This window comes from Stegodyphus dumicola, chromosome 3 (assembly GCF_044657685.1).
Source record: "Stegodyphus dumicola isolate Sdum_Otavi_A_Nest chromosome 3, ASM4465768v1".
NCBI classification, from domain to species: domain Eukaryota; kingdom Metazoa; phylum Arthropoda; class Arachnida; order Araneae; family Eresidae; genus Stegodyphus; species Stegodyphus dumicola.
In genome coordinates, this window is record NC_140770.1 from 43,598,703 (window position 1) to 43,623,020 (window position 24,318).

General features: G+C 30.6%; 2 protein-coding genes across 2 annotated transcripts in view; one reads left to right on the top strand and one right to left on the bottom strand.

The window, feature by feature from the left end:
* LOC118189395 (uncharacterized) overlaps positions 1–22,775 on the top strand; it is a 73,740-nt gene extending 50,965 nt beyond the window's left edge. Inside the window, exons 10-12 of the mRNA XM_085812295.1 lie at positions 1,461–1,537; positions 19,331–19,513; positions 19,590–22,775. Of these exons, the coding sequence (XP_085668421.1) occupies positions 1,461–1,537; positions 19,331–19,513; positions 19,590–19,674 (345 nt within the window). The 3' untranslated portion in view covers positions 19,675–22,775. The remainder of the gene's footprint in view (positions 1–1,460; positions 1,538–19,330; positions 19,514–19,589) is intronic.
* The window catches only part of LOC118189396 (transmembrane channel-like protein 5), a 202,763-nt gene that overhangs the window by 74,537 nt on the left and 103,908 nt on the right, over positions 1–24,318 (bottom strand). The window lies entirely within an intron of this gene.

Here is a 24,318-nt window from a genome sequence, read left to right on the forward strand (position 1 = left end):
TGTGCTATTGACAAAGTAGATTTAATTCAATCCAATAAAGTTTAAATGAAATGCAAGAAAAAATGCGTATAATTTAATATTCCGTACAAGGAGGTCATGTGGTGTACACATCAGATTTTTTATCTTTAAAAAGATTTCACATCTGATTCTTTTAAATGTTGTTTGATTCAACTGGATGTTCGATAATGGCTACAAACTTTTATTTCCTTTTAAATAGTGATCTTAGATGTACTTGCATTTACAAACTTTCTCAAAATAAGGTGAAGAAGTATATACAACATTTTCAAAACTGCAAGTAGGAGAGTTGTATAACTGTGTTTTCTATTTCGTTACGTAGTCAGACAGAGAAAAATTCTGGTGCTTTAAAAATTATAAAATGATCCATATTTTCAAGGCAAAATTCACAAAATTGAATTAATAGTTTTAGTGACTAATTAATACTTTAAGATCTCCTAAAGCAAATTAATTCTCTTTTACCCTAAAAGGAACCAATAATCGCTAAAATAAAGCCTTTTTTTTTCTCAAATTCTCCTAAACCTCGATAGAAGATGAGAGAAATTTTGGGTGCTGAAAAGGATATAACTCAATACATTGGTCTCAAATATCTCCGCGAATTTTACATAAGCATGCAGAAATTCTCATATTTAACATTTTAAAGTACAATGACTATATGACTGTTTGGAAATTCTCTTCACAGAGACCACATATAAAACCATATTTTATACTGGTACAGCCTTCTGAACAGCGGCTTTCAAACTGTTCTCATAAAATTTATTTTATGCTTAGAGACTGACTAGTCCTATTTTAAATAACTCAAAGTATATGGTTTAGAACCATTATTTACTGACGTTTGACCAGTTCTATTTTTAGTAATTCAAAGAGTATGATTAAAACCAATATTTACCGAAATAAAGCCAGTAGACGCTTTTTTCGAACATTTATATAATATAGTTTTACCTAAATATAATGCGGAATACTTTGGTCTAAACTATCACGTCAGATTACGAATTATTTTATGTTTGAAAACATTATTTCTGAATTCTAAAATCTATGCATTAAACAAAATTTAACGCTTACTTATTAAACTATGAAACGTCATCACATATTCTCTTGCACTGAAAACAGAAGATTAAATTTATTATTACAGTATATTACCAAATTCCTTAAGCAACAAAACTTCTGTAACTAAACTAAACATAATTTTGAAAATTCAATCATATACCATTTAGTATTGTATATATTTTTAATATGTCTATATGAGTTGTGCAATTTGTTGCATAATGTTTTAAATATCTATTAAAGAGCTTACCTTTCTAAAAGTAAATTTATGCTTTAACAAAAATATATATTTAAAATTAATTTTATTGCATTTATTTGTGAATTTTTTGTTCCTGTTTTCCTTTATCTTTAAAAGTCAGTAATAACGCAGATTTAAAAAAATGATACATTAAAATCTTCAGGTATTGCTTCCTATGGGTGTTGATGTCGATTCTGTCACTGCAGAAGGATTTACACCTCTTCATCTTGCAGTCATGAAGTAAGTCTTATTTAATTTAATTACTTTAATTTTTAATGAATACTCTGTTTACGTGAAATAAATTTATAAATCTAATTTAAGAACTAAACCGAAAATCTTATTTAAGCAACATATTTGTTAAACAAAATAGCATAATTTTGAAAAGTATAAATGGTTTGTACTTTCGACAGCTTTCATTATACAGAGCAATCCGAAAGTTGTGCATATAAATCTTTCAAAAATTATATAAACTCCCAATGTAAATGAATAAAAAATCATTTCAATGGATCACGTCCTGCAATGTTATTAGAAATATATTACTTGAAATTTCAGCTTCCATTTATGGTCAGCTTTGAAAAATCACTTAGTGCACGATACTCTCAAGCCAAATGAATTTTTACCAATAAGCATTACTTCGTAACGCATTAGAGAAAACTTGTTGAAACGTTTAAAGAGGCCTTCCCGAAGTTCGTGAACTATACAAGACAATGATTTTCCACCTGGTAAGCTAATTTGGAGAAACGGGAAGAATTCTCCGTAGGAAACAAAATGGCCGCCTCCTAAAACTCTCCTAAACGACTCTTTTCAGAAATTGGATAAAGCCAGAGTTGAAATACCACAACTACCAACAAAGAGTTTGAAAAAGATGGCATCGCTATTAAATTTATGGGTTGCGAGGTAATGCTCAATCATAAAATTTCGTGCTGCTTGTAAAAATTTCATGTCCATCTTACACTTAACAAACGGTTTTTAAAGCTGACAGTATAAACTGAAATTTCATTTGATTATTATGCATTTCTTTCCATTTCATTAGACAAATTTCAAATAATTGCAAAAGTATAGAATTATCTATCATCCACTGAAACAATTTGCCGTTAATATTCACTTTAAAACGTCTACAATTTTTAAAGTTAAACGCCCACAGTAGATAGAAAATGACAGTTCTGCATCAGGAGGAGCTGATGAGCTGAGGGCGTGGTCAATGACGTCACACAGAGGGCGGGGCCAAAGGCAACGTCATCACACTAGGAAGCGTGGTCACGAGTGGAGTTGAGTTGTTCGTAGACTGCTGATTGAGTTGTAGACCTCCTGCTTTTCATTAAAAGTTAGTTTTTTTTAGTTTGGCACCGGAGTCATGGCGTCCTCTAGGGATGAAAAAAGAAAATAATCTATTTAGGAATTGCTTATGGCGTCCTCTAGGGATGAAAAAAGAAAATAATCTATTTTAGAAGTTTCTTTTTTTTTTTTAAATGTTCTATGATTCAAAATATAGAATTGAACTCTCAAACAAAATATCTCACCAGCTCAGTAGTTTGAAGATTTTAACCACTAAGCTGATGTGATACATTCAGATTCAGGTAAAAAAGCCTATTTAAGAAAATGGAATTTGAATCGACTCATCAATTTATTCTAATACTTTTATCCTTTCTAGTTTTTCATGAAACTTTAACTTATTTCTCAGGTTTTCTGTTCATAATAACATATTCCTTTACTGTCATATTTTTTTTAATACTTAACGTTTCTAATTTGTAATATTTTATTTAATTTTCACATACTATTTTTTTTTAATACCTTTCATACCATTTCAGCGTACCCTGATTTTTAACTTATATATTATATTTTACAAACGTTACCGCACATGCTGTTTATTTGTTACACTACTTAATTTTAGATGCAATTTCACACTTTTTTTAACGTTATAATGTTCAATATATTCTGAATTTTAACTTCATTTACTTTTTTTTAAACCATTCTAGTATTCTACACACACTTTAACTTAGTGGTTTGAAATTCTATTTAAAAAGAAACGTTTATTTTTCGTGATCTTAGTTCTTTTACTAAATTTTCTACGGAATTTCCAATTTCTTTCACATGTTCAACAATATCTTCCTTACATTACCGAATATTTTTTTTAAAAACTTAAGTCTATAACTGTTAATTGCTTTTCTTACGTTCATGATTTCCCTTCTGTGTTTATATTTCTTAATTCTAGTTTAACTTATTTATTATAATGTTTTTATTTCTGTCTCATCACTCGTAATTCCAACATTTTATCCCTTTTTATTCATTTTAACGATATGAATTGTTTTCATTTACTCCATATTCAAACATTTCCTTACAATTTTTTAAATACTTGTTTTATTCTGCGATCATAATAGATCATCTACAGGTTTTACTCAGAAATTTCCATTCACAACTTTACAGTTTAATACCATTTATATCTAAATGTATTTCTTTCTCATATAGTTTTATGGTCTTCAAAGTTTCTAACATCATGTTTAGTTTTAAATCCCGATTACCTTTAAGTGTGTTGATAATTTTCATTTCTAATTTTACAACCACGTTCAGTGTTTCATCCACACATACCAAAATATTTCTTACATTATCTGATATTTAGTCTATGTCATATTTCAGTACTTCAAATGAATTTACACTGCTCACACTATTATTTTTTCATGTTTTAGAGACACTAACTATACTAATTTTACTATTTTTCCTGCACTAATTGCATCTATGTCAGCACTCATGATAAACTAGCAATTGTTTTGCATCACATGCATAAAGAAATTCTTAAAACCAACTTTTTCAATATCGTACTCAAATTACTGTTTTCCAGATGGGAATTACCAGTATTCTTTGGTTTTACTCTGTTACATCTTTTTAAATTTTAACATCTTACTTTTAATTCTAACATACATCTTTTAAACAGTTTTTTCTTTTAATGATAGCCTTACCTTATTTGTTCAAATTAATTCTTTCATTCACCTTCTTTACTACCTTTCAGTACCTTCATAATTCACTATGCAAACGCAATGTCTTTCACTGACATTCTGTTTAATAATACCACAAGTTTCCTTAATTGACAAAAAGCGAATTATTTCTCATTTCAAAATAGAACTACTATATTTTTGCACAAACATTACCTTTATCCATTCAAACCACCCCTTAACCTGTAACTGACGTAGCGATAGGAAAGGAGATTCTTATCATATGCTCTTTCGACATTTGAGGTTTCTAGAACTTCTTTGACAAGTATATCAATACCATCAGAAAATATACTTAACACTTTTACCCAGTTTAAAGGCAACATACTGTTATAAGAATGGTTTTAGTTAAATTTATAACACAAATAAACGCATTTTGTGCTAAATAGGCATAAACATTTAGATTCAGAATATTTCTTTTTAATCCGATGTAAGACTTGAATTTCATTCATGATACAGATTGTCTCTTGATTTTCTTTTTGTTTACCTTACACTAATAGAAAATTTTTATTTTACAAGTTCAGCTTTTAATGAAATAGAAATAAAAACTACGATACACCTGCTGTTTTTAAGAAAAGGAACTTTGATATATTTCTGGAAATGTAAATGCTTTTAGAGTTTTCTTTCAATAACGTTGATTTTCATTACTTTACTAACTTCAATAATTCTCTTATTAGCTAATATGAATGAAAGAAGATTGTCAAAAATGTGACACAGTATAATTCTTACGAACATATGTACCTTTACCAGCATACAGATATTACCGATTGAAATGAAGAAAGATACAGATATTTTACTCCAATCTACACTAAATTAAAAAAAAATATTTAAACTTTCATACATTCCAAAGAATAAACGAAAACTCAATAGATATTGTCATGTTTGTATATATGAGATAAAAGTTTTATGAATGGTATTTAAAGTAATGCTTAGAACTTCATAAAAGCGAACATTCATTATGTTAATACACATATCATCAGTTATTTACATTAATCAATGTAATATTAATCATTACATGTACTATATGCATATATATTTAAAGTTTAATTGTCTTACAATTGAATAATTAACTATTGAGAGAAAGAGGTTCATATCTTACACTATTTAATTCACATGGAACAAATTTTTCCATCAACCACATTGAACCAAGTTTATTAAATTCGCCAAAGCTCTTTTATTTCTGCATTTTCACACTCACGACACATTTTAAATGTAACTGTTGATTACCATTTCAAACACCGATATCATAACTCAGTGTTAACTCAGTGTAACTACATCATAACTCATTTTTTCCCTACTAACTACAATTTTATATATTCAAGAAGTACATCTAAGACATGATCATTTTCTATGTTCTAGCAAATCGATTCAATTGCGAACATACTATTAAGACTTGCGATTTTAGAAGACTTGCATGTATTAACGATGTCAACGTTTCTTCGTTTTTATAAGATTCACATCAAATCATGTCGCATTCGAATGTGGTGTAAGAGATCACTTTTTCTTTTAAACACTTGTAAACAATGGATGCAATTTATAAGAAGAGAAGTATCATGCTGTTTCAAAACATCATCATCAGCATATTTCTGTTTCTTTTGACACCGGCAAAATTTAAAAAAAAAAAAAAAAAGGTTCGTGAGATTTTCTTCAAATTCTGTTTTACTTGAAAAAATGTCCGAACATTCAATACGATGTAAAGATTCATATTGTTTTAAATTCTTATGCTCACTAAATATTTTTTATCACGATTTACTCTTAAAAGTAACTTTATAAGTTTTCATATCCTTTTTACATGAAAAGAACTTGTGATTATTCACTACAAAATTCTAAGACGAGAAGCTTCGCGACTTTTCAAACTACAAACTTAAATTTCTTAGGACATACACTACATCTGATGTTTCTTTCATGAGATTTCAAATATCTCTTCAGATTACTCGTATTCAAGAAACCTTACAAATATATCAAATAAGTTCAGCGAATAATCGCTTCATAAACTCTTAAATTTTCAACACGAGTGAATCACTTGAAGCATATACTGCACTGTAAACATACAATACTTAAAAAAATTGTTATAAAAAATAAAAATACATTCATTTCACCAAGAAGCTTTTCTATTTAAATACATTTATTTATTTCCAAAGAACAAGTTTCTGTATTATACATAAAATATAGTTAGGATTTTCTTTCATTAGTTAATATCAAATTAACAACAATATCCATTTACTGATATTTGATATACATGTTTGCTTTAAAATTAAAACTAAAATTTCAATATATTTCTATTAAAAAAAAACATAAGGAAAAAAAATACTCATAACATCAACCAAAGACAGAAATTTAAATAGAATAGCTGTACTTATATTAGTGCATTTTTATAATCTTCATAACATTTCGATTCAAAAAACCTATTACAAAATAAATGAAACATTTTTTTCTGCCTTAAAGAATCTCTTATATTTTTAAAATTAATACATAAAAATATATCTTCCCCAATATATTTAATTCTATCCTCAACACTTATTATAATGCAATCATGTCTTGTTTGTGAAGGATGATTTACAATACAACCTTCGCATTTAAATAGTTTTTTAATCACTGAATTTAATTCAGTTTTGATAGAGTTTATGAGTTCTTTAAAAAGTTCATCATCATCACTTACCATATCCGAACAATTGTTTTTACATTTGATTTGCAACGGTAAAATAATTTCAAAAATACTTTTATATAAAGTATTAGATACATCAGGAATAATTTCTTTCAATTTTTTTAAAATATCACAGTTTACTTTTAGGTATGTAGGTTTTAGTTTAAAAGAATTTTCATCTTGTTTAAAAACTTGTTGAAAAATACACTCACCTTCTTTGTTGAAAACTACCAACTCATTATTGCAAATGATGCTGGCAGTCGTATAGACAAGATTAAATTCATATATTTTTGAGGAAAATTCTTGCCATGTTGCAGGAGTTATAACAACACCGCGTGTAGTAGGGTATAATATTTTATTTTGTTCCACACATTCACGTAGATGAATGTTCATTCTGTTTTCAAACTGATTTATGGACACAAAATATCCCCAACCAAGAGTCCACTGTGCAATCAACTTCGAACTTTCTTTTTTCTGTTCTCGATTATTCGGCATGAAGATATTTTCAGGAACAGACTTCATATAGTGGGCAAACCAGTCATCCTCTGGAAGTTCATCCTCATTATCTTCCAAGCGTCGTTTTTTAATTTTCGAAATTTTTATGTTTCGGAATGTGATACTAATTCTAGGATCTTTAACGTCAGGTTGAGAGGGTATTCCGTGCATCCAAAATTGATTCGTTGGGGGTTTCATTACAAGGAGAGTTCCATGAGTTAAGTCCACGCTTCGAGATGTGAAATTTCGCCTGGTAAATACCATTTGACGTATTGCACCTAAACTGATGATAGGTATATCACTTTCAGGTTCGAGACAAGTTTCATTGTCTTTATGCGTTGAAATTTTCGCCACTCCGTCAGGATAATAGTTCAATAAAGCAAAATTATATTTTTTGCCAGTTATCGTTTCAACATAATCTTTTACATTTAGAAGAGTTTGAGTCCATGGTTCTGGTCCATGGTCCATGGTTTCCACAAATGAAGGAATATAGAAGTGAAGGAAGATCCTTGATAAGCGCTGTAGACTTCACGTTATCATGATAACGTGCAGCACTTATCAAGGGTCTTCCTTCACTTCTGTATGTATTGTCAAACTTGGAATAGCAACAACAACCTTAAGATAATATATTCTTTCGCGTATGATTATCAGAGTTTTAGAAATTTTCCATTACTCTATCATGATAAGTGGATGATGCTTTTAAGATTCTCCTTATGCATATATGTAATATCGAGGTTCAGAATAACAACATTAGGACACTATAACTCTTTCCCACTATCCTATCATGATTATTTTTACACATATGACGCCGGAAAGACTGGCTTCACAAACAAGACATGACAAGAATGTATTACGATAAGTGTTGATGAAATCATTTCGTTAATGTATGTTTTAAATAATTTTTGCTATTTAAGAATGCTACGTATTTCTATATCATTCAGAATTGTCGTTAGATTCAGAAGCGAATATGAGGAATATATGTGATACAGAGTTAAATGTGGAATTATACGAAGAATTTTATTCACGAAATGAAGCTGATATTTTGCTAGATGAACTATCAAATTATGATTTTAAAAATATTAGTTTTGAAATTAATGGGACCCAGTACGTTCCACGAAGAAAAGTACTCGGTTTTGGTTATGAAGGACTTAGTTACGAATTCTCTGGAACAAGCATTTGTGCAGAACCATGGACTCAAACTCTTCTAAATGTAAAAGATTATGTTGAAACGATAACTGGCAAAAAATATAATTTTGCTTTATTGAACTATTATCCTGACGGAGTGGCGAAAATTTCAACGCATAAAGACAATGAAACTTGTCTCGAACCTGAAAGTGATATACCTATCATCAGTTTAGGTGCAAAACGTCAAATGGTATTTACCAGGCGAAATTTCACATCTCGAAGCGTGGACTTAACTCATGGAACTCTCCTTGTAATGAAACCCCCAACGAATCAATTTTGGATGCACGGAATACCCTCTCAACCTGACGTTAAAGATCCTAGAATTAGTATCACATTCCGAAACATAAAAATTTCGAAAATTAAAAAACGACGCTTGGAAGATAATGAGGATGAACTTCCAGAGGATGACTGGTTTGCCCACTATATGAAGTCTGTTCCTGAAAATATCTTCATGCCGAATAATCGAGAACAGAAAAAAGAAAGTTCGAAGTTGATTGCACAGTGGACTCTTGGTTGGGGATATTTTGTGTCCATAAATCAGTTTGAAAACAGAATGAACATTCATCTACGTGAATGTGTGGAACAAAATAAAATATTATACCCTACTACACGCGGTGTTGTTATAACTCCTGCAACATGGCAAGAATTTTCCTCAAAAATATATGAATTTAATCTTGTCTATACGACTGCCAGCATCATTTGCAATAATGAGTTGATAGTTTTCAACAAAGAAGGTGAGTGTATTTTTCAACAAGTTTTTAAACAAGATGAAAATTCTTTTAAACTAAAACCTACATACCTAAAAGTAAACTGTGATATTTTAAAAAAATTGAAAGAAATTATTCCTGATGTATCTAATACTTTATATAAAAGTATTTTTGAAATTATTTTACCGTTGCAAATCAAATGTAAAAACAATTGTTCGGATATGGTAAGTGATGATGATGAACTTTTTAAAGAACTCATAAACTCTATCAAAACTGAATTAAATTCAGTGATTAAAAAACTATTTAAATGCGAAGGTTGTATTGTAAATCATCCTTCACAAACAAGACATGATTGCATTATAATAAGTGTTGAGGATAGAATTAAATATATTGGGGAAGATATATTTTTATGTATTAATTTTAAAAATATAAGAGATTCTTTAAGGCAGAAAAAAATGTTTCATTTATTTTGTAATAGGTTTTTTGAATCGAAATGTTATGAAGATTATAAAAATGCACTAATATAAGTACAGCTATTTTATTTAAATTTCTGTCTTTGGTTGATGTTATGAGTATTTTTTTTTCCTTATGTTTTTTTAATAGAAATATATTGAAATTTTAGTTTTAATTTTAAAGCAAACATGTATATCAAATATCAGTAAATGGATATTGTTGTTAATTTGATATTAACTAATGAAAGAAAATCCTAACTATATTTTATGTATAATACAGAAACTTGTTCTTTGGAAATAAATAAATGTATTTAAATAGAAAAGCTTCTTGGTGAAATGAATGTATTTTTATTTTTTATAACAATTTTTTTAAGTATTGTATGTTTACAGTGCAGTATATGCTTCAAGTGATTCACTCGTGTTGAAAATTTAAGAGTTTATGAAGCGATTATTCGCTGAACTTATTTGATATATTTGTAAGGTTTCTTGAATACGAGTAATCTGAAGAGATATTTGAAATCTCATGAAAGAAACATCAGATGTAGTGTATGTCCTAAGAAATTTAAGTTTGTAGTTTGAAAAGTCGCGAAGCTTCTCGTCTTAGAATTTTGTAGTGAATAATCACAAGTTCTTTTCATGTAAAAAGGATATGAAAACTTATAAAGTTACTTTTAAGAGTAAATCGTGATAAAAAATATTTAGTGAGCATAAGAATTTAAAACAATATGAATCTTTACATCGTATTGAATGTTCGGACATTTTTTCAAGTAAAACAGAATTTGAAGAAAATCTCACGAACCTTTTTTTTTTTTTTTTTAAATTTTGCCGGTGTCAAAAGAAACAGAAATATGCTGATGATGATGTTTTGAAACAGCATGATACTTCTCTTCTTATAAATTGCATCCATTGTTTACAAGTGTTTAAAAGAAAAAGTGATCTCTTACACCACATTCGAATGCGACATGATTTGATGTGAATCTTATAAAAACGAAGAAACGTTGACATCGTTAATACATGCAAGTCTTCTAAAATCGCAAGTCTTAATAGTATGTTCGCAATTGAATCGATTTGCTAGAACATAGAAAATGATCATGTCTTAGATGTACTTCTTGAATATATAAAATTGTAGTTAGTAGGGAAAAAATGAGTTATGATGTAGTTACACTGAGTTAACACTGAGTTATGATATCGGTGTTTGAAATGGTAATCAACAGTTACATTTAAAATGTGTCGTGAGTGTGAAAATGCAGAAATAAAAGAGCTTTGGCGAATTTAATAAACTTGGTTCAATGTGGTTGATGGAAAAATTTGTTCCATGTGAATTAAATAGTGTAAGATATGAACCTCTTTCTCTCAATAGTTAATTATTCAATTGTAAGACAATTAAACTTTAAATATATATGCATATAGTACATGTAATGATTAATATTACATTGATTAATGTAAATAACTGATGATATGTGTATTAACATAATGAATGTTCGCTTTTATGAAGTTCTAAGCATTACTTTAAATACCATTCATAAAACTTTTATCTCATATATACAAACATGACAATATCTATTGAGTTTTCGTTTATTCTTTGGAATGTATGAAAGTTTAAATATTTTTTTTTAATTTAGTGTAGATTGGAGTAAAATATCTGTATCTTTCTTCATTTCAATCGGTAATATCTGTATGCTGGTAAAGGTACATATGTTCGTAAGAATTATACTGTGTCACATTTTTGACAATCTTCTTTCATTCATATTAGCTAATAAGAGAATTATTGAAGTTAGTAAAGTAATGAAAATCAACGTTATTGAAAGAAAACTCTAAAAGCATTTACATTTCCAGAAATATATCAAAGTTCCTTTTCTTAAAAACAGCAGGTGTATCGTAGTTTTTATTTCTATTTCATTAAAAGCTGAACTTGTAAAATAAAAATTTTCTATTAGTGTAAGGTAAACAAAAAGAAAATCAAGAGACAATCTGTATCATGAATGAAATTCAAGTCTTACATCGGATTAAAAAGAAATATTCTGAATCTAAATGTTTATGCCTATTTAGCACAAAATGCGTTTATTTGTGTTATAAATTTAACTAAAACCATTCTTATAACAGTATGTTGCCTTTAAACTGGGTAAAAGTGTTAAGTATATTTTCTGATGGTATTGATATACTTGTCAAAGAAGTTCTAGAAACCTCAAATGTCGAAAGAGCATATGATAAGAATCTCCTTTCCTATCGCTACGTCAGTTACAGGTTAAGGGGTGGTTTGAATGGATAAAGGTAATGTTTGTGCAAAAATATAGTAGTTCTATTTTGAAATGAGAAATAATTCGCTTTTTGTCAATTAAGGAAACTTGTGGTATTATTAAACAGAATGTCAGTGAAAGACATTGCGTTTGCATAGTGAATTATGAAGGTACTGAAAGGTAGTAAAGAAGGTGAATGAAAGAATTAATTTGAACAAATAAGGTAAGGCTATCATTAAAAGAAAAAACTGTTTAAAAGATGTATGTTAGAATTAAAAGTAAGATGTTAAAATTTAAAAAGATGTAACAGAGTAAAACCAAAGAATACTGGTAATTCCCATCTGGAAAACAGTAATTTGAGTACGATATTGAAAAAGTTGGTTTTAAGAATTTCTTTATGCATGTGATGCAAAACAATTGCTAGTTTATCATGAGTGCTGACATAGATGCAATTAGTGCAGGAAAAATAGTAAAATTAGTATAGTTAGTGTCTCTAAAACATGAAAAAATAATAGTGTGAGCAGTGTAAATTCATTTGAAGTACTGAAATATGACATAGACTAAATATCAGATAATGTAAGAAATATTTTGGTATGTGTGGATGAAACACTGAACGTGGTTGTAAAATTAGAAATGAAAATTATCAACACACTTAAAGGTAATCGGGATTTAAAACTAAACATGATGTTAGAAACTTTGAAGACCATAAAACTATATGAGAAAGAAATACATTTAGATATAAATGGTATTAAACTGTAAAGTTGTGAATGGAAATTTCTGAGTAAAACCTGTAGATGATCTATTATGATCGCAGAATAAAACAAGTATTTAAAAAATTGTAAGGAAATGTTTGAATATGGAGTAAATGAAAACAATTCATATCGTTAAAATGAATAAAAAGGGATAAAATGTTGGAATTACGAGTGATGAGACAGAAATAAAAACATTATAATAAATAAGTTAAACTAGAATTAAGAAATATAAACACAGAAGGGAAATCATGAACGTAAGAAAAGCAATTAACAGTTATAGACTTAAGTTTTTAAAAAAAATATTCGGTAATGTAAGGAAGATATTGTTGAACATGTGAAAGAAATTGGAAATTCCGTAGAAAATTTAGTAAAAGAACTAAGATCACGAAAAATAAACGTTTCTTTTTAAATAGAATTTCAAACCACTAAGTTAAAGTGTGTGTAGAATACTAGAATGGTTTAAAAAAAAGTAAATGAAGTTAAAATTCAGAATATATTGAACATTATAACGTTAAAAAAAGTGTGAAATTGCATCTAAAATTAAGTAGTGTAACAAATAAACAGCATGTGCGGTAACGTTTGTAAAATATAATATATAAGTTAAAAATCAGGGTACGCTGAAATGGTATGAAAGGTATTAAAAAAAATAGTATGTGAAAATTAAATAAAATATTACAAATTAGAAACGTTAAGTATTAAAAAAAATATGACAGTAAAGGAATATGTTATTATGAACAGAAAACCTGAGAAATAAGTTAAAGTTTCATGAAAAACTAGAAAGGATAAAAGTATTAGAATAAATTGATGAGTCGATTCAAATTCCATTTTCTTAAATAGGCTTTTTTACCTGAATCTGAATGTATCACATCAGCTTAGTGGTTAAAATCTTCAAACTACTGAGCTGGTGAGATATTTTGTTTGAGAGTTCAATTCTATATTTTGAATCATAGAACATTTAAAAAAAAAAAAAGAAACTTCTAAAATAGATTATTTTCTTTTTTCATCCCTAGAGGACGCCATAAGCAATTCCTAAATAGATTATTTTCTTTTTTCATCCCTAGAGGACGCCATGACTCCGTTGCCAAATTAAAAAAACTAACTTTTAATGAAAAGCAGGAGGTCTACAACTCAATCAGCAGTCTACGAACAACTCAACTCCACTCGTGACCACGCTTCCTAGTGTGATGACGTTGCCTTTGGCCCCGCCCTCTGTGTGACGTCATTGACCACGCCCTCAGCTCCTCAGCTCCTCCTGATGCAGAACTGTCATTTTCTATCTACTGGCCACGATTAATGACCCGATATAATGGCCTATAATGTATATGATGTCATAGGCACCAAAAGCATACCTCAATAATATTCTTAAAAATGTTTTTAAATAAAGAAATCATTGCGGAGGATTTAGCATACTTTCTAAATTTAAATAAATTTCATTATAATTCTGAAATACATCGGAAAGGAAAATAATAATATTAAAAAAAAAAAAGACTCGTTTTACTGGATGTTTTTGCAACAGACTTAATTAAAATACGATTTGATATATTTAAACTCCATTTAGGACTTAAGAAATTCCAGGTGTATACAAATACACAAACCACGAACTTCGCAATCCCAGCGCTCAACAGAACAGCGACTTGAAACAGTGATAACTACACATATAAAAGAAGCACTCCAAAGGTATATATGAAATTAGGCAAATAATCAACTCTAGATTAATGCTAGTTTGGGGGAGGAGCTTTTTGATTTCGAGAAAAAGAAGCGTGGGATGTTCAAAAAGCAAAAATATTTTGGAAATTTATAATTCTGCGTTACTTCTACGTATAAGTTTTCTACTATTATTTTAAATGCGTTCTTATCAGTGAGAGTTGCAGAGACATTAAGTTATTTCGAACCAAGCGAAATGGAAAAAGAACAATGCCCTCCCCAGGACTCGAACCTCTCGAATACGCGCCGAGTGTACTGGCCATTACACTACGAAGGTATGCTAAGAAGGCGGGAGAAATACCATATACTCCTCTTCTTAAAGGGCGACTGGTGATTGGGTGCAATCACCAAATCCTGGTGGTGGAGAATCAACATACACTACCTATTTTTTTTAGTTCGGGCACCACTATAGAGACATTAGGAATTTTTGGAAGCAGGAGATGTGAAAACTGAGCAGCACCCTCGTCGGGACTCGAACCATGGACCTCTCGAATACGCTTCGAGTGTGCCCACCATTATACCATGAAGACATGCTAAGAAGGCGGAAAAAAATACCTTATAGAGTGAATCCTGATTACTGCCTTTTTCAATTTCTCAGAAAGAATTTAAGAGAAGAGAAATGAAAGATGCCTGGAAGTATACAAAGAAAAGATCAGATATTTATAAGGCACTAGGAATACTTAAAAAAAAATTTTAAAAAAAGAATGAAAGAATGAATGAATGAGAATAAGTAGCTGTTTAATGTTCTAAAGACACTTTTATTTCAGAAAGACAAGTGTTCTTCTGAAATAAAAGTGTCTCGCGCACAATAAATAAAAGTGTCTCGCAATTCAAGTCTTTCATGGACCACAGTCACTCCAGATGACCGTTTCATGTTGTTAACAATGAAGAGAAACAGGCGAGTATTCATGAGTTTTTTGTACCTACTGGGAATAAGACATATAGTTCTTTATCCTAAAACTGCATGAATGAAGTCTAAGTTCGAAAATGTCGATGGTTTGAATTCTTCCTATTTCAACCGCAAAGAATGGACGTTTCGGAAAATATTAGCAATGGAATGGAATGGACTAGAGTCAAGTTTCCGTCATAGATGATTTTAGCTGTGCAATTTAAATGGGCAATGTCAAAAGCAAGCCACATTTCCCACAATAGTCTAGAAACAAGGACATCCGAAAGAGGAGGAACGGCATTTTAAGGTAGAAAAACCTCAACTGGCTACACAGTTTCTCATGGCTTCCATGATAGTTTCTTAAATACTCAGAAACCTTGAGGCCTATACGTGAAGCATATTAGAGAAAATATCGCTGATTAATTCTTCATAATAAACACTAATGCATAAACTTATCGAGCGATGCTACATTCAGAACACCTGGAAAAGTAACAATATGCCAAAATAGCGTAATTTCCCTTTCTCCGGAATCCAAATGAACACACTTGCGATATTTTAGGTCGCAAGATTTCAGGATTTCAACTGAAATATAAAAACAGGCAGTAAACCTGTTTTTATACATATATATTTATCTATAAACTCCAGGCGCTAAAAGGTGGCTATAAGAGCAGTGGAACATTGTTCTATAAAACCCTTACAAACAGTAAAATTAATCTTTGCCAGATATATGCTTCTGTTTGGAAAAATCATATACTACGTTAATTACATGGAGATCGTGCGTTTTTTACGTTATAATAATTTAACCTTCTTCCTACAAGTTCTTGCTTTCAAAAGCTAATAATAAAACTATATTACCCTAATGTTTTTGAAAACTGCAGCACCATGAAGGAATTATGCCAATTGAACCAAACTTACAGGAAATGTAAAGTGAGGTAAGACATGCAAATGATTAGAATTACAAAGTGATTGCGCATGCGTGGAATGAGAACCGGCCGCTTGTGCCATGTACATAAAGGACTGTAAATTTGCGATCAAACCTGTATATCATCCTCCGTCTGCTGTTTCGTGGTCAATATGCCTCGTCAACAACGGATGGTGCCATATCAACAACTAACGGAGTTTGAACGAGGCAGTATCGTTGATATGTGAGAGGGTGGACTTTCGTATCGAGCAATCGCATCCCGCACGCAACATAATACCACAAGAGTTATGCGTGTTTGGAAGAAATTGACAGAGGAGAACCAAAAAAGTCGAAATCCTGGCAGTGCGGCAAGCAATAGCACAACGGCACGGGACGACAGATACCTCATCCGCATGGCTGTGACGGATGGTAGAGTGTCCTTTCGTGTGTTAGCGCAACGTTGGATCACGACTACAGGTGTTGTGTTGTCTAGCTTCACGGTTCGTTACGTCTGCTGCAGCATAAACTGAGTGCAAGGGTTCCTCTACGCAGGAATCCCCTATCGCAGAATCACAGATCTCCTCCGACTTCGGTGGGTACGGCAACACAGTGCGTGGCTTGCCCTGTGGCAACAAGTTCTTTTCTGTGATGAATCTTGGCATAGTCTGGAGTACAATGATGGAAGAGTACGCGTCAGACGTTACAGAAGGGAACGTCTGCTCCTACAGTGTGTTGTCCAGCGTCATACCGCACAAAAGTCTGGCATCATGCTGTGCGGAGCTATTGGGTATAATTATCGATCCCATGTAGTGAAGATTTCGGGCAGCCTTGAGTGATTGCCAGAGGTCCTCTCCATTCTTCGACGCATTCCGGGCGCTGCATTTCAGCAGGATAATGCCAGTGCACGTTTCTCAGACTGCACAAGCCTTCTTTAGGGCATAACAGGTTTCGCTTCTTCCATGACCTGCTTATTCCCCGGCTATGTCGGCCATAGAGCGAAAGTAATGTGATGTTTGGGATTTCATCGGTCGGCAAGTCGCTCGTACAGCTGATGTGGCAACTGAACTCTGGCATCAAGTCAAAGCCACATGGAATGCCATTCATGTGGAATGTTGTATTTTTCACGAATATTAGTGTGTATTTTCAATTTTCTATACTTTAAAAGTTATGGAAATATAAAAATTTTGTGCACTTAAAAAGGGGGAGTTTCATTTTGTACTTCACCTCATATCTGACAACATACAATATTATTTCTCAGTTACGTAATAATTCTGTTGCAAAATACTTTTTAACAAGCAAAACACTTAAAATTATTATTTAAATTAATTAATAAAAGTAATGTGATTCTGGCAGCATCTTTCAATACCCTACAGATTTGATTCTCAAAATTCATTTAGGGAGCAAATCCACAATGTAACGAAATCTTGCTTTTTGCTTCTAAGAATAAGAGAGGTTTGTGCCTGAGGATCAAGGTATCTTTTATTCGCTGTAATCTAAATGATCGTGCTACTTCTCATATTATTTCCAATACAGCTATCAGGGTCAATGTTCCTTCTTACCTTCTTCGGGAACACAAGGACCTGACTCGGAACAGAGAGCTTACTAAAGCTATGTTCACTAATTGTGGTAAGTAGACAGGATACAGACGAAGGGTATACAAAACCCTTTATTTTTCTCTATATACAATAACTTCCGTACTTCGGAATACACTGACCCGCTACTTGGGGTCTAACGTAAAAGTATAAAAATAAAACTAAACTCTAATTTAACTTTAGAATAATAAACGTGGAAGATTGGCCTTATAATAACAGGAAGCGTATGTAGTACAGAGACTGTGAACACTACAATACGTTTAAATTTATCAAGAGGATTAAAACCTCTGGCCTGGAAGGCAAACAGCAACTGCGTAACTTCTAAGGTAAGCGGCCTGCTTTGACTCACTGCTTCTTCTCTCTCGCTTGGCAAAAAGCCACAACTTAAATACTTGGCGTTCGCCAGACAAACTTTGCATAAATACCTTCACGCTTATAATTCTGGCCGGAAGTAGAAAATAAGAAGTGATAGTAAAGATTTAAAATAAAATAAACGTTAGTAAAACTTAAGATCCTTACACAGCAATCAAAACTGAACTCATAAAATGAAGTATCTGGATGTCTGATATACTACTGAATATACAACGCAGATAAATTAAAAACTATCCTTGAATCACAAAGAGAACCACTTGCTTGATTTGACTACAAAAGTGACTAAATTTTGTAATAATCTGCAAAAACTGTAAATAATACAAGATAAAGTTTCGTGAGTTGTTCTTTAGCCAGTATAAACATAATTCTCCTGCAACGATATCTGTAAAAGCGAATAAACCATGTTCCAGAAGAACAACTACATTTTTCAAAATGATCACAACCCATATTCACAAGGATTATTCAATTAACAGCCTCTTAAGTGCGACAGAATGGCATCTGTCAACTTGAGCGGAAATTTACGATACATGGTATACGTCAGCTGGGATAACAAATTATAAAAACATGTTAAGAATTCCATACTCATAATTTCGGAAGTGAAGCATGAAGGATACATATTCAATGTACATGTATATTCCTATTACTAACCCGTAAGTCCTAGTTGTTCCTTTCATAACCATCAGCCAAGCAATGAAACCTGATATCTGTCAACTTATTACAATACATTACAAAATATTTTGAACAGCTTTTCGGAAGGTCGGTTGTATGCGCCACTTATCGCTGATTTTCACTCGTAATGGACGGCGCAGGCCTTACCAACAGTCAAGTTATAAAAACTACTGAATAGCGGTACTTCAAACAGAGGCAAATAAGCTGATAGCATGGGTGATTTTTGCGGTTTTCCACGTACGTAACTTGAATATGAGCCAGTTTCCTTTAGAAAATTCTCCGTGAAAGCATCCATCTGTTTAGAATGTTTCATAATTTAATAGTCGAAGGAACTGATCCTTAAAATTATACAATTTTTCACTACTTTTATTGAAAGTAAATAGCAAATGTAGAGAAATATCCATTGAATACTGCAGATATTTATCGATATTTTTTCTCCCTTTTTCTTAGTGGTCATTTAGACTGCATTCAAACTTTACTGCAATGGGGATCCAGTCTAGACAAGCGGGACGCTCTGGGAAGAGGAGTCCACGATATGGTTGAAGAGTACAATTTAGAAGAGGTGGCGGCTTTGCTACGGCGATTTCACAAGCAGCTGCATAACTTCAAACACATGCTCGACATGATGCACAGGTACGCACTCGATAACTCAGATTAAAGGTCAACTTCTCAAACGACACTTACAATCAAAAAACTGTATCTTGTACAGGAATGAGGAAAGGAGCACCTCGGAGATTCCAAGAGAGTTTATGGACATTTTGGCCTCAATAGCTGAAGAAAGTGGACCGGAGTGACGACTCAAGAGATTTTACACCTTCAGATCAGTAAAGCATAAATGAAATATACAGTGTTTTCAGGTGATAATGGCTTTGCATATATTTTTTTTTAATGGGCGAAATATCAGGCACGAGAAGACGTTAACACAGTTTTCGTTGATTAACTTAAAACGTGAATTTTAATTTATTACTATTTGTTTTACTAATATTTTGCGAGTTTTTAATCTGACTGAACTGCTAGCAACCAAAGATATATAATTACTGGAAAACAACTCAAATGAGAGCAACAAGCTCTAGAACAGCTTACTATTCTGTTCTTTTTTAACAAAACGGCAATATTTAGCATGCAACCAATCTGATAAAATACAAGATGTTCCATTTGAGTAAAATACCTAGCGCTATCGCGTGCTGCTGACACAATACAGAACACACATAAATTTAACTGTAACAATACCTGTTTTGAGCGATGTCAATTTTATCGCGTCGAAACAAACGTTAGATATGGCCCTTGGTAGTAACTAATGTCCCGAACTGCTCACTAATCAGCAGAATTTGGTTGACATCGTCAACTGCAGCGGTGACTTCTTTCAGTTACTAGACTGCCTATCTTTTTCCTCAGTATTAACCATAAGACTTGATACTATGACTGGAAAACCTCGGAGATATTCAACAAAAGTCGTTACGTCTACTACTGACTTTCTGGAAGTGACACAAGGCCTAACTTTTTTTCAAAAAACCATGAATGTAAATGTACATTGCATAATTATCGATACATTTTTCAATCAAATATAGAATTGGAATTAAACTATTTCAGCATGAAAAGACGACCATCACACTTTTGAAAGGCATATAGAAGTTGCAAACCGCTTTGTCATAAATTAAACCGCTTGAAAGGATCCACCATGATCCAGTAACAGAAAAATAACCTCATTGTTGCGACTAATAATATTAATCATAATCAACTCAGTGCAATATTCGCGAACAAGTATAAGATTGCAAGATGATTGTAATCAACTGTTATTGATAATATGCTAGGCAGCTGTCCCAGATGTACCCATATTACATTCGGCCCAAATTAAATTCCAATATTATACAATTATTTTCTATAGCAAATATTAACTTAGGGCCTTCTGTAACACCTAATTCAATCTCCTGTACTATTTACACTAGTACTAGTGGATAAAGTTCTGAGCGAAACCAACAATTATCGCCATATTCTGAATTATTTTATGTACTGTAATAGTAACATTGATGATTGGAGGGGAATTCCTTTAATATTATAATAATCTTACTTTTTTTGTAATTTGCAAGTTAAGAAAATATTTGCAAAAATAATAATAGAAAAAAAGCAACATTATTATTAAAAAAAAAAGATATGCAAAGCCAGAGTGATCATGAAATGTGTGTGTTCATTTACTTCTATTGTTAAAGAAATCAGGGACCAATATCAAGAAATTTGAGCCACAGAAGCCAACGTTCCTTCCATACGAAGTTGGAACAAATGCTCCAGATATTAAAAATCGTTATAGCTTACAAATATTTATAATTCTTAAAATATTTTTCTATAATTCAGATTTACAAATTTTGATACCCTAGTAACAAATAATATCAATTGCATACCAAATTTTTTGCCTCTTTTTAGATTTTAATATCTTAACTGAAGAGTAACTTCTTGTACTACTAATATCTCACACAAATTACAGGGCATTAAATATAGTACGCAGAAAAGTAATTACATATGTTATTTAGCAAGTTAGAACTGTAGTTAAATAATTTATTTTTTTTTTTTTTTTTTGACATTTGCTTAATAAATACTCCTATTATTTTGCTCATAAAACTAACACAACTGAAAATTTAAATCTTTTAACTTAGCAAAATAGAAAATTTATAAAATAAAAAATATTTAGCAATATATATATATATATATATATATAATTAATACAACTTCATTAATAATCGACCTACTTCAAAGACTTCTAACGTTAATTTTATATCTGCGATTAATAAAAGTCTATGCTAATTCTGCAGAGCAGAAATAAAACAAAATATTCTGAAATCATCTTAGCTATATATCTTGATTTAAACCTATATTGAAAAAATATGAGATCTGCGATTATGTTCGGCAAAATATAGAAAAGTGATATTTGCAGATTGAAAATAAAATTACGTAATGAGATTAATAACAAAAGAAGTTAATGAAAAGCGCAATATTGAAATCAAAAGTTTATGCACAATTATTTAACTTGATTCAAAATATTAAAAGTTGTTTCTCCTCTTTAAAATAATATTGGCATCATATAATATCATAATTTTTATATAAAAATACATTATATAAAAAATTAAAACATATCTGTTAATATCAATATTTCTTAACTTTTAACAATCTCAAAAAATTATTTAGCTTATTTAGCTTCAAAGTCATATCTTCCAAGAAAAATAACAATTTCAATTAAGAGTGAGATATCAGTAGTGTTTTGAAACTCCCTTTTAAACAGTGTATTATTTTACTTTTCTCTCTAATATACAATTTTCTAAAGTTGGGGGAGGCATTTGATGCACACCATTTCTTTAGAGTGGTAGAGTTCAAATTAGAAATAAATGCAGATTTTTTTTTTATCTCTGCATAAGATCAGGTGCTAACAGAATATGCAGTGCCTTCAATAAGCTGCTGTATTCTAAACTGTATTAATCACGTTTCAAAATTCAGTTCAATCAATTAACAAAAGTAAATTATTTAAAAAGAAAAATATTTAAATAAACAGAAACAATTAAGACAATGTTTTAACTTTATCAATAATTTATGCTTTTCTCATAAACTGTAAGCTACTTAAGATGTATGATAAGCTGAGAATCTGAGATTGACATTCTTTAATTAATTTTCCATTTTCATTAATCTATAATAATAACACATTTTTAAATATCCTCTTATATTTCAGATTTACAATTCAATTTATGTTTACCCTTTACTTCCAGCTTGAACTTCTAAGTATTATAATACAAATGAGTATATAAAACATTTATAATTATCAATTTACCCAAACTAACATATTTTCGCTCTAAATTCAAAATACTGTTTCTTTTTTCATTTTTTTTTTTTTTTTCTTTTTACTTTTATACCCTTCCCCACCCTTTTTTTTTTTTTTTTTTCAAAATGATTTTATTAGTTCTGAGAGATATATGAAATCAATTGCATTTACTTAATTCTAACATTAAAGCATTTTATCTTTCTAAGATATTTATCAAATTTTGAATAACTGTATGATTATCTACCATGGGATGAAATTAGGTGGATTTTAACTTCAGTTTTTGAAAAAAAAAATTTTATTCTCAGTTCATTTCAATAATATTTAAGATTACTTGGATGCTCATAATTAGAGCGGGTCAAACAGAACTTCAAAAATAAAGATCATTACATGCAATGCATTCCCCAACTCTAAATGCTTTATTTATTTCTATATTCTCTAATAATTATGTAACTATTTCTATGCATAATAATGAAGAAAAATAGATTTAGTCAATATGCTTTGCATAATGTTAATATTTAAAACTAGTAAGCTCTAGCTATAATTTATTATAAAAATAACTTCAAGTATCTTTCAAAACTTTCATACGAAAATTAAACTAATAGTTAGTATTTCCATCTCCGAGGGTGCCTAAGAGTTCTTCCATGTAAATAACATTTAAATCTTGTAAATAACTTGTGTCACTTTATCTCATTTTGTATGAAATGTTTATCTTATGTAACAATTTTTCAATATGTTTATAAGCTTCTGCACCAAATGCACAGTGTTCATTGATGTTTTAGACCTTGACACTATTATTCGAGCTTCTACAACACCCAATGCCTTTCCACATATAAAATATATCTTATTTTGTCACTCTTTGCCTTCAGTAAAATTTTATTCACTTTGTCTCAAGTCAAATGTTATTTTTTCTTTTCCAGTTATGCTTCCCAAAATGTTCTTATTTGCCAGATATGAATCAAACAAGTCTTATGACTATTTATGGCAAAACAAAACAATTACATAAAGTGAAGTGTCTCAGACAGCCACAATCTCCAACTTACATAGCAGTGTCCTGATGAAAAGTCGCCGAAACTTAGCTTTTTTCAACTTTCTGACATTTGCTTTTTAAGTTAGAAACTGATCGTCAAAGAATGCAGGCATCATAATACTAGAATATTCTTATAAAGCATCATAATACTAGAATATTCTTATAAAGGTTTCTGTCTTTCTTAACAGTTACTGACTTGAATGCTGCTGTGGACTTTATAATACTATTATGAGGCAGTTCTCTTCTGAAGATGACTTTCTATGGGAAACAAATTTACACTTGCTTAACATTATAAGAAAAAGTACATAAATATCACCTTAATATATGCATTTCATACCAGGACAAAACTAATAGTGCTCTGATTTTTAACTATTTACATTAGTTGGCTTTTATTGCAATTCAAGACTAACTGACAGGGGGAAATGTTGAAAAATTTATTATAAGTACAATAAACATTAAATATAACGCCATCATAGATGCAAAAATAGCATGCTATCTTCAAAATGAATAATCAATAAAATGTTGGAGCAGTCTGATACTGTTAACAAAGAGGGAAATGTTTCTATTATATGTCAGTAGCAAAGGTTTATTTACTCATTTATTAGCCCA